Consider the following 12,309-nt stretch of genomic DNA (forward strand, 5'->3'; position numbering starts at 1 on the left):
AATGTATCAAAAAACATTTAATTATACACTTTAAGTGGGTGAATTTTATGACATGTGAATTATATCCAAATAAAACCTTTTTAAAAGCCAAAAAAAAGTAAAGAAAATGTCCTCTCTGATTCATATATCCTGATGTGTTCTTCCTACCAGTGAAAGTATAAAGACAATTGATTCACCTAATTTCTGAGAAGAATTTACTCCAAGGAAATAAAGGGGATATTGACTCTCTCAAAACTTTCTCATCTGGTGTCACCCCAAACCCTTGGGCTTCTCTTCTTGCATCATAGCCTTCGACACTATCCTGTCCTTCCATCAGAGACCTGGCTACTCTTGCTGTCACTGTCCAGAGATGTTAGTCTTCTTCACTTCAGTGTGAGCCCCATGTGGTCACTGAATGAATCTATCCTGGTCACCATTATGGCATAAGTTCCTTCCACAGGACCCCACTTAGAATAGGGATGTGTGTTGAATGACTACAGTGCCTTATAGCTCTTGGAATTACTAGGAAGTTTCTAATTGACTCTCCTCATCAATAAAAGTGAAGGTGAGTACAAGGCATGACCATTTCTTGTCCAACGTGAGACACCCCTAACAGCAATCTTCACTACAGAGGTACCCATTAGGTGACCCTCCATGGTGGTCCTCGTCTCTCACTGCCCAACTCTTCTCCCTCCCTTCTTTCCTTTCATGGGTGTCAGATCTGTATCCTGGTCTGAAGACTTTTCCTGACCCACTCTGCTTTCTTCCTCTTTTGTCTTTCCCACACATTACCCCCCAATAAAATGAGGCACTCCCAGCTCTGTCTAAACCTCTGTTTCCTGAAGGACTCAATTTACATACTGTCCATCATGGCATTTGTTCTTTATCACATACCCAGTCTCAAAACTCTTCCAGTTTTAGAAAATCCCATATTGTGTGACTCTTCATCAGGGGAAAGTCTTTGTCTCCCACCACAGCAGCTGAAGGGGTAACATTAATTCTTCCTCACCACATTCTGACTGTGGCTTGGCTAACTGGATCATCCTGCTGGGAACTTTGACTCTTGCTGGAGGAAGTGACACAAAAACACAGACACAATTAGGAAGTTGTCCACAGTGGCTTCAATGGGTCAAGAGTCCCAAAGCAGTAGTGTTCAGTGCCTGGGGATTGGGTGGGGTGGCAGTGGCAGCAGCAGCCACTAGCTGGATGGTTCTGGTCATTACCTTGGCTGATGTTCTCCTGGCACAGCTCTTTTTTTCCCTACTCGTCTTCTTAGCCTAGCCTTCCAGAATTCCTATTGATTTTGTGAGCTAACCAATCACCTTCCAGTAGCTAGCAGACTTTTCTATGTAAAGTAGCCAAAGACATTTTATGTTGATTAAAAATAGGAACCTTGACTGTTAGGGGACTTGGGAGTCTCTGGGAGGTATCCTGTTGAGAAAGAAGTTATAAAGGATGAGCTGTTATCCCTAGAGTGATACCTGAAACCCCTCTTTCGCTCACGCCTTGTGTTCAATACATTAGCAAACCCTGAAATCTCATGCATCATAATAAATCCCAGATCCATCATCTCTCGCCACCTCTACTGGTTCTGCTGTGTCTGAGCCAACATCACTGCTTGTAGTAGCTTCTTAATGGGTCCCTGATTTTGCCCTCCCTCCCTCCCTCAGTTTATTCATTGTGTAATAGCTAGAGCGAGCCATTTAGAACATGTCGATACATGTCACCCTATGTTCACCAACCTTCCCAAAGACCTCCATCTCGCTCAGGTCCTCGCCAAGGGCCACGAGGCCCCACACAGTCCAGCCCTTTAACCCTTTGCCTCATCTCACTCACTCCTACTCTCTCATTTCCTCTACTCCAGCCACGTGTCTCCTTGTGGATTCACACACACACACACAGTCTTCTGCCTTATGACTCTGCTCTTCTTAATTGTTCTGCCACGAGCACCCCCTTCCCAGATACCTGCACAGCTTGCTCCTCACTGCCTTGGGAACCCACCCATGCCACCAACTGAAAATTCCAATTCTGGAGTTCTCTAGCCCATTTCCCTACTTTGCTTTTCTAATGCACTATACCAGTTAAAAAGTTTATTATGCTTATTCTTCATTGGCTGCCTTTGGTCTTTATCAGGGAAAAGTCGAAGGAACAACATAAAGGTATGGAGTCTACAACAAGAATTTGGTACAGTCAGAAACCTAGCTGGAGGTGAACAAATGAACTTAAAATCTGCAAGCCTTTGCCAAAGTCTTGGACAGGGCATTGCTTTTCTGCTGGATGTAGAAGATACACAGCTCCCTATTTCTGGGTGAACCTCGCTGACCTGTGTCCCTTGACAGTGTAATAGTGCCTTCTCTTAGGACTGTTGTGAGAATTTAGGAAGATGAAGAGGTTGGGTGCGCGTGGACACGTGGGCAGGGCTCTGTTCTCGGACGGTTCCTGCCACATCCAACAGGGGGCGCTCAGCGGGCCGTGAGGCAGAGCTCATAGGTCGGAGGGATGTTGCCAAAGCCCGAGACCTTGGGCGTGACATCGATGTCAGCGGGTGGCACCAGCGAGCGTAGGGAGAAGTTCTGAAGGATGGAGGTGAAGTAGAGAAAGGTTTCCATGCGGGCCATGGCCTCACCCAGGCAGACGCGCTTTCCTGTGGGCATAGAGGAGGGCGGGAGGGAGGGTCAGAGCTGCACGGGATAATGGGAGCAGGGAGAGTGTTCCGGTCCCACCACCCCTCCGCCTCAGCTGCCTCCTCAGCATCTCTGGGGTCATGATAACACCCACTTTTTAGGGTTATTATAAAGATGCAGTGAGTGTCTACAGTTAGTGCTCTCCTAGGATCTTCCACTTATAGGGGCTCAACACGTGGAAGCTACTCCTTTGATGGCTCAAATTCCAACAGATTCTAGCATGGAATGAATGGTTCTAAAGGATCCACGAATTTGAAGATTCTTTTCATTTCCAGTTCTTAAAGGTTTATGAAGTGCCTACTAGGTGCCAGACACTGGTGAGGGAAGATAAAACGTCACACTTAAATAGCGCTTGCTCTAAAAAAAGGGTTGATATATGTATACATGCAACTGATTCACTTTGCTGTACAGTAGAAACTAACACAACATTGCAAATCAACTATACTCCAATAAAAATGAGGAAAAAAATAGTGCTTGCTGTTTGTCAGTCACCCTTCCAATGGTTTGAAGAGATTACTCTCCATTTTACAGACAGGGAGCTGAAGTAACTCATTCATGGCCCCACTGATGGTGTTTGTAAGTGGTGAAGTGGGGTCCTGTTTCCTAACACTTTACTGATACCAGGTTCAACGTGGCTTACCCTTAAAATACAATTGTTCTAAGATATTATGAGTTACCAAGCTACTGTTCATTGGGCAGATCTTCCTTGCTGCCTGTTTTGTACTGTCTGCAAACTAAGAATCTTTTAACATTTTTAAGTGGTTAAAAAAATCAGAGAAAAATAATATTTTGTGATGTGAAAATTAAACAAAATTCAAATTTTATTGTCTATATGTCTATAGTTTTCTTTGGCATCCATCACAGACATGCTCTTTTTTTTTTTTTTTTTTTTTTCTGGCGGTGCTGTGTGGCTTGTGGGATCTTAGTTCCCCAAGAAGGGATCAAACCCGGGCCCCATGCAGTGGAAGCTCGGAGTCCTAACCACTGGACCACCAGGGAATCCCCCAGACATGCTCATTATTTATGAATGTCTGTGGTTGCTTTTGTAGTACAATGGTGGAGCTGAGTAATGCAGATTGCACAGTTCACACAGAGACCATATGGCCAGCAAAACCTAAAATATTTTCTATTTGGTCCTTCGAAAAAATATGCTGACCCCTGTTTAGTGCTATTACTTTTCTAATTATCAGAGTCAATGGTTCTAATATTCCATCATTCTGGAATTCTGGAATTCTAGGATTGTATGATTCTATGAAATAGCATTCAACTTCCCATTCAAACCTGAATGTCAAATACAGACCAATGGTTGTGGGATATATCTAGCATGTTTCTGCAGGGGTGGTGGTGGTAGGGACTCAGACCACAGACACCTACCAGAAGAAAAAGGCACAAAGGCTTCATTCTTCTTGAAGCGGCCCTGCTCATCCAGGAAGTGCTGGGGATAGAAGGCATCTGGGTAGCGGAAGTAATTGGGGTCTTTGAGGACTGAGCCAAGCAGAGGAAACACGTCGGTGCCCTGGGATGAATATGGGGGCGGTTAGGAGAAATCAGTGTTGGAGTATGAAGTATGGAGTATGGTAGGGAATGCAGAGGAGAGAGGATCACAGTGGAGGGAGGAGTGACAACGAAGGTACAACTCCACCTTAGGCAGAAGGTAGCCTCGGAAATGAGTGTCCCAGATGACACTATGGGGGACACCCATGGGCACGATATCTGTCAGTCTCTGTATCTCATGGATCACGGCATCTGTGTAGGGCATCTTGGCCCGGTCATCGACACTTGGGATCCTGTGTGGTCCGATCACCTGGTCAATCTCTTCATGGATCTTGGCTGGAAGAGACCAGAAAACATAGCAGACAATGATGCAGGAGGTGTTTCTAGAGTCCAGGGTTGGGTTGTGGGTTTGTATCTTCAGCACCTGTGGACCCTGAGGGAGCAGGCCATGTGCATTTGGACTGTCTCTTTATTCTTAACACCTGACAAGAATAAGAATTGATGGGGCTGATAAACACTCATCAGACCAGGAGGCAGGAGTGGAGCCTTGCATGTCAGCTGGGACATCTGATCTTTATCTTGAAAACACTGAGGAACCATGGAAGGCTGATGCTCAGGGCAGTGTCCTGCTCCCAGCTGAGCTGCCAGGCACAGATTTTTGACAGGATGGGAAATAGGTAACAAGGACAGGATTGAAGCAAATGACAACAATGATGTGACAGTGATTACAAACACTATTGGTGCAGTTACTCCTCTCTGCACTTCCTGGATGAGTGACCTTGGGGCGAATGACTTTACCTTCTGAGCCTCTGTTTCTTCATCTTCAAAATGGACGTGATGGTCTAACAAGCTCATAGAGTTGTAAATTTTACATAAAATCCAGTATGCAAGTAATTAGGATACTGCCTAGCACATAGACGATGTCCATTAAATAGTTGATGATTTAGATTGTAAAAGACAACTTGGACAATGAAGGAGGGACTAGATGAGTTTGAGTGAAAACAAGTTAGTCTCTCCCATTATCTGTAACAAGAGAAATTTGTTTGTTTGTTTTGAACTGCATTAGAAGGGAGAGGGGAGACTTCCCTGGTAGCACAGTGGTGAAGAATCCGTCTGCCAATGCAGGGGACACGGGTTCGAGCCCTGGTCTGGGAAGATCCCACATGCCGTGGAGCAACGAAGCCCGTGCACCACGACTACTGAGCCTTCACTCTACAGTCTGCAAGCCACAACTACTGAGCCCACGTGCCACAACTACCGAAGCTCAGGCGCCTAGAGCCTGTGCTCTGCAACAAGAGACGCCACCACAGTGAGAAGCCCGCGCACCACAAGGAAGGGAAACCCCCGCTTGCCACAGCTAGAGCAAGCCCATGTGCAGCACCGAAGACCCAACACAACCAAAAGTAAATAAATAAGTGAATTAAAAAAACAAAAAAAAGAAGGGAAAGGGACCAAAACTAGGGATTTTCCTTGGGTGAGTAATGAGTTTCTCATTACTGGAGTTACTCAACCAGACTAGATTGCAATTTACTGGTGATGGATTCTATTTGATTCTGGCACTATAGCTGGCTAAATAGTGGCCATCAAAGTATTACCTCCAGGACTTCCCTGGTGGTCCAGTGGGTAAGACTCCATGCTCTCAATGCAGGGGGCACAGGTTCGATTCCTGGTTGGGGAAGATCCCACATACCGCGTGGTGTGGCCAAAAAAAAAAAAAAAGATATTACCTCCTAACCCCTGGAACCTATGACTGTTACCTTACATGACCAAGTGCACTTTGCAGATATAATTAAGGATTTTGAGATGGGGAGATTATCCTGAGTAATCCAGGTTGGCCCTACATGTAATCACAAATGTCTATATAAGAAGGAGGCAGAAGGGTCAGAGTCAGAGAAGATGTGACAACGGAAGCAAAGAGAGACTTGAGGGCCCTATGCTGCTGGCTTTGGAGTCGAAGGAAAAATTGTGAGCCCAGGAATGAAAGGAATACAGCTTTAGAAACTGGAAAAAGCAAGGAATCAGATCTACCTTAGTTCGATCCAGTGAAAGCCTATTTAAACTTCTGAACTCCAGAACTGTAAGATAATAGATTTTTGTTGTTTTAAGCTACTAAGTTTCTCATAATTTACTGCATAAACTATTATAGGCACCAAGCAGAAGATTAAATTAAACGGCCTTCCAAGCCAGAGATTCTGAGATTACACATCCTAAGTTTCTAAAGTCTGAAGAGTCTAAAGCTGTAGGGTTCGAAGGTTTCAAGATGATGTCTTCTTTCTTGTTGGAAATGAGAGTTACCAGGTAAGCAGCTCAGGTGGATGCTCACCTTCTACCTCAGGATGCTTCATCATTAGCAGCAACCCATAGCGTAGCGTAGAGCTCACAGTCTCAGTGCCAGCAAAAAAGAGGTTGAGAGTGGTGAGGACCAAATTCTTGAAGTTGAATTCCGTGTGGGGATTGTTTTTATCCTGAAAATGACAGGGATAATAAATAGAATCACCCTTCTCTGCCTCTATCTTATTTTCTCCCTGTGTATAAGGTAGGGCTTTGTGAAAACACAAAAGATGGGTGAACCAGGTGAGTATCTGGGAGAGGAAACAGCCAGAGCAAAGGTCCTGAGGCAGAAGTGTGCCTGGTGTGGAACCACAAAGTGTGCTGGGTGAGAAAAAACAAAGAGAAGGCCAGCATAGTTGCCGGTATAGTTGAAGTGTAGTGAACAGTGGGGAGAATGAAGGAGAAAAAAGTAGAGATTGCTTTGTCAGAAAGTTGACAGGACATTGCCTTTGAAAGTTCTAGGACATTAGGGTAACATAATTTAAAACTGCCTAGTACAGAGGTTCTACAATAAAAAAATATAAATTTCTAAAATTCTAAGTATCCATGATATAGAAGTATTAAGCTTCTAAATTGCTACATATCCAAGACTTTAAACTTTAAACTCAAAAGTTTAGACTTTAAATGTTTAAGCTCCGCCAATTCTAAGACTCTAAAGACTCATTCTACTTTTCTATATTTGTAAGTCTCTGGCATATAGGATTAGAAAGGTGTAAGATTTTAAGTTTCCATGCTCTTAGAATTTTTAGATTCAAAGTTTAAGAGTTTATGCCTTTACAGTTTCTATGTCTCTTCTATAAATAAAAGTAAACCATGTGAAACAATACTTGCTCTTTTGTCGTCAATATGTTTATAGATGAGTTTAAAGTTGTAGGCGGTAGGGATTGGGGAGATGAGAGGAAAGGATTGGGGGAGGAGGAAGAGGTACCTGGTGCATCTTGATGAGGAAGCAGTCAATGAAGTCTCGAGGGTTTTGGGGGTCAAGGGATGCTTCATTGATCTTGACCCTGGAGACAATGAAGTCCTTGAGCTCCTCTACCGAGTAGTAGATGCGATTGTGTCTTCCTGGCAAATATTGCATGATTCCAGAATACATGTCATATAACTGTGGGGAATAAGCAAAGGAGATTTGTCAACAATGGGCACCAGAGGCCAGCATGGGCTGAGTCTGGAGTCAAATAGTTGGGCTCAACATCCAGCATTGGGTCTGAGAATTGCTTGCATGAGGCTCTTTGCTTCTTGGAGACCCAGGACATCTTGATATTTGCCTCCCAGGATTGTGGGGAGGGTTAAGTGAGGTAGAGGCAGGAGCTTAGTTCACTGAGGTTGGGGGTGGACAGAGTGGTGGCTGGTGGGCACCTGGGCCCAGGGTGTGCTCATCTCGATGAAACTCTCGTTGATCATCTGCAGCAGCTTCAGGAACTGCTTGTCCTCATATTCAAAGCGGCTTCCAAAGACGACAGAACGGATGACATTGGAGACAGTGCGGCTCAGGAAGAAAGTAGGTTCAATGGGGGACCCTGGGTGATGGAAGTTGGAGGCCATGAGTAGGAACATGGGATGTGAAATCATTCAGTTGCAGATATGAGTCCTGACTCAACTGATTAACAGCATTTTTTAGTTACTTCATTTTTGTGTTTTGAGTCTAGATTTCCCAATCTGCAAGTTTGTTTAGTAGCCACTTCATGAGTTCATGAGAATTCAATATAATTATTCATGTGAAATACTTAGCACAGTGCCTGACAAGCAGTAAACACAAGAAATGCTGGTGGAGGGACTTCCCTGGTGGCACAGTGGTTAAGAATCCATCTGCCAATGCAGGGGGCATGGGTTTGAGCCCTGGTTTGGAAGATCCCACATGCCACGGAGCAACTAAGCCCATGCACCACAACTACTGAAGCCCGCGCGCCACAACTACTGAAGCCTGCGCGCCTAAGAGCCCGTGCTCTGCAACAAGAGAAACAACTGCAATGAGAAGCCTCAGCTCGCCGCAACTTAGAGAAAGCCCGCGTGCAGCAATGAAGACCCAATGCAGCCAAAAATAAATTAATTAAATAAATAAATTTATTTTTAAAAACTTGAAAAAAAATGCTGGTGGAGCTTAATCATTATTTTTGGTTATTAGTATTTAATTGTTTGTGCTGGAGAGTCACACATTTGGGAAAGAAGTGGTGGTAAAGGACACATTAAAAAAAAAAAGAATGGCTGGATCTGTCTACCTCTACCAATGATTCCATCTGAGGTATTAGGAAAATTCTTCCCTTGGCCTCAGCTGCATCATCTATAAAATAGGATGCCGGTCAGGTCAGTGGGTTTGGGGACAATTTCTCTAAAACAATGCATATATTCACAAAAATGCAGTTTTGCAAACAATTTCTAGGGGTACATGAACTTTCAGTCTTTATGCAGATAATTTAGCATCCATGGAGTTCTAAAAATTTGCTTCACGACAATGTGAATATATGTAACACTACTGAACTGTACACTTAGAAATAGTTAGGCTGGCAAAATTTTACATTACATGGTTTTTACCAAAATTATGTATTTTTGTATGTGTATGTGTGATATATACCTAGATAGACAGATGATAGATAGATAGATACATAGATAGATAGATGAATTAAAATTTAATCCTGTCACCAGGAAAGGGCACAAACTCACATATCGCCAAAGTCTGCATGTGATATCAGGAGCTCAAAAACTCCTGGAGATCCACTGATTCAAGTCTCTGGACAAGTGATCCCTAAGGGTCTTTCATGTGAACTTCTTTTTTTTTTTTTTTGCAGTACGCGGGCCTCTCACTGTTGTGGCCTCTCCCGTTGCGGAGCACAGGCTCCGGACGCGCAGGCTCAGTGGCCATGGCTCACGGGCCCAGCCGCTCCGCGGCATGTGGGATCTTCCCGGACCGGGGCACGAACCCGTGTACCCTGCATCGGCAGGCGGACACTCAACCACTGCGCTACCAGGGAAGCCCTCATGTGAACTTTTAACATGGACTCTGGCTGGAAATCTCAGTAAATCCTCCATCTTTTTCATCCTCTCTCATTCCAAAGCTTTCTCCCACCAAGGCCCACCTTGTCATGACTGAGCTCTCTATAACCACCCCGTCCCCTTGTAGCCCTCCCCCTTGTGGCCCCCATACCCTTGGTCTTGCGCAGTTCCTCTAGTAGGAAGCCGGCCTTCTCCTGGATGCGCTCCTCAATGCTCCTCTTCCCCATCCCGAAGTCCCGAAGAATGGTCAGGGAGAAGCGTCGGAGGATCCTCCATCGTTCTCCATTAGCTAGAGCTACACCTGCCAGAATCTAAGTGTCAGGCTCCTGCTTCCACTCCTTTTTGTGCCCAACTCTGTGCTGGACTGGGAGGGTGCCAGAATATGACAGCTGTAAACTCTGCTCTCGGGGATGCCTCTTCCAACCTCCCGGGCTTAATAGGGAGACTAAAGTTCCCTCCCTACTGGACCTCAAAAACAGTCCAGAACTGAGGTGAAGGAAATCAGGCTAATAGTGATTGGGGGAGATCAAGGAGAGTTTCTTACAAGATAGAGACCTGAAACTGGATAGATGCATAGGATGGATGGATGCATAGGAATATGGAGGGAGATATAGATAGAATGCCATATAGAGTACACCAGAATGGGGAGACTACTTCTATTTTCTATGTTCTACTTGGATTCTCTAGACATAAACACATAAGTGTACACAGAAGATCACACCTGTACATCAATATACCTACGCAAAAGGAGTTACCACACAGTAAGCAGTATTTAGAAGTTTCCAGACGTGCATGGATTGGTGAATTAGTATTTGGAAATTTAATGAAATGATTTTGATAGATTAATGAATGGGAGGAAGAGTTTATGGCTGCAATGACTGATGAATGGATGGATGAAAGACTTAGTGGATGGGTGAAGGGTTAATGGATGGGTGGTTTCAGATGTATGGATAAATGGCTGGAAGGATGTATGGATGATTGAAAGATTAATAGGTGGATGAACAATGGAAGGATAAATGAACGGATGGATGGAATGATGGATAGATGGGTAAATGGAAAGTTAATTGATAAATGTATAGATCAATTGGATGGAAAGATATTTGTATAAAAAGTCTAATGAATGGATGGATTGTTTTGGTGGATGTATGGACCAATGGAAAAATGGATGGGTGGAAGGAAAAGTATAGGGATAGACGGATGGATGGAAGTATCAAAAGAATGTTGTGAGGCTGCTTGGAATTGAAGGATGTGGGCAATTAGAGATGGATGTATAGGTAATATTAGAAAGGTATCTCTCTAAAGGGTGGATGCACAGACTTATGGGTTGGGTGTGTATATACGTAGAGGAAAATAAGAAGTAAGTTTGGCTATGAGGGCTTGAGTGAGTACACAAAGAGTGTCACTAATCCATTAAAAATAAGAACACAAGTAACACAGAAGATATTCTAGAGTCAGATGGTTTGGGTTCAAAATAAAATGGTTCTACCACTTACTGTTATTATCTAACCTCTCTCACCCTCGACTTCCTCATTTGCAAAATTAGTAAGACTTTAATAGCTCCCTCAGAGGAGTCACTGCAATAATTCATTTAGAATACTTATCAAAGAACCTGGGACATAGAAGTACATTACACTTTGTGATTACATTTTGTTTTTATTTTTGTTGTTGTTGTTGTTACCTACCATGACCTTGGAAGTTTCGCTCTATTAAAGCCAATTCTCCACGGCCGCTGAACTCATCTGCTCGGTCTACCAGGGCTTCCTTCACTGCTTCGTGTCCACATAAAACAACTACTGGCCGGGGACCCATGTACACAGTGAAGACTGGGCCATATTTCTCCCTGAGCTGAGAGTGAAGGAAGACATAAGAGGAGGGAGCTGATTGGAGTACAAAGTAACAACCAACAAGAATTTTAGGAGATGGAGATTTCAAGGAGATAGAAATGTGGGACTAACAGATAAAGGTGAGCTCTGGGCTTGGAAAGACTACTGAGGAAAAGGCTCAGAAGCCTTGGCTTCTATCATCCTGGGAAAGATCCTCCAACCCTGCCACAAGGCTTGGTTTCTGCATCTATAAAATGATGGACCTGGATGAGATGGAACTCCAAGATCCATGCTTCTGCCTCTGAAGTGCTAAATTTCTAGAATCCTAAGATTTCGTGACACTGAGTCTCAAAGTTCAAAGACCAACAGAGTGCAAGGGTTCTTGTGTTTAAGGATAGAAGGTAAGGTTATTCCAAAGTCCTGAGGTTGTGAGAGTCTTAAGGTTTAACATGCTAGGAGTCTGTGTTTCCAAGAGTTTCAGATTCTGGAATTCCAGACATTTAAGGTTATGTTTCCAAGAGCCTGTGTTTTAGAAGTCAGAAATTTCTACATTATCGGTCTATAGAATTAATTGCTTCCAGCTCTAGGAGAGGAGTAGACAGACTCACCTTCATGAAAGACTGAAAAGTGGCATCAGTACGGACTTGCAACAGGTTCCCCAGGAAAGGTATCGGTGTGGGACCAGGGGGCAGCTTTCCCCCTTTGCTTGTCCGTTTCCAGGCGATGAGGATGAGCAGACAAGACAAGCAGAGTGCCAGAAAGATGGTGAAGGTGCCTCTCAGCTCCATGGTGCCAGGTCGAGGGGTTGTGTCCAGGGTACCAGATCCTGCCTAAATACATTCTGGGAAATCAGCTGTGCAGAAATCTGAACACCCTGGAATTCAAGTTTTCCGGGTGTGGATGCCATCAAGGAAGAGATTGCTTTATCTGGGGTGGGGGTGGGGGCGGCGGCGGTGATTATATAACCTATAATCTCCCGACTGAATAAAGATAGATTGAATTCATCT

At 44.2% G+C, this 12,309-nt stretch overlaps 1 protein-coding gene across 1 annotated transcript; it reads right to left on the bottom strand.

Moving 5' to 3' along the window:
• Nucleotides 1-2,441: 2,441 nt before the first annotated feature.
• Nucleotides 2,442-12,090, bottom strand: LOC307066625 (cytochrome P450 2G1; the record flags this gene model as incomplete). Its single annotated transcript, XM_079723840.1, has 9 exons — nt 2,442-2,623; nt 4,038-4,179; nt 4,306-4,493; nt 6,481-6,622; nt 7,417-7,593; nt 7,848-8,008; nt 9,631-9,780; nt 11,162-11,324; nt 11,911-12,090. 9 exons carry the CDS (start codon nt 12,088-12,090, stop codon nt 2,442-2,444), a joined length of 1,485 nt encoding a protein of 494 aa, XP_079579966.1.
• Between the last annotated feature and the right edge of the window lie 219 nt (nt 12,091-12,309).

This window comes from Hyperoodon ampullatus (genome assembly GCF_949752795.1).
Source record: "Hyperoodon ampullatus genome assembly, chromosome: 18".
In the NCBI taxonomy this organism is placed as follows: Eukaryota; Metazoa; Chordata; class Mammalia; order Artiodactyla; family Ziphiidae; genus Hyperoodon; species Hyperoodon ampullatus.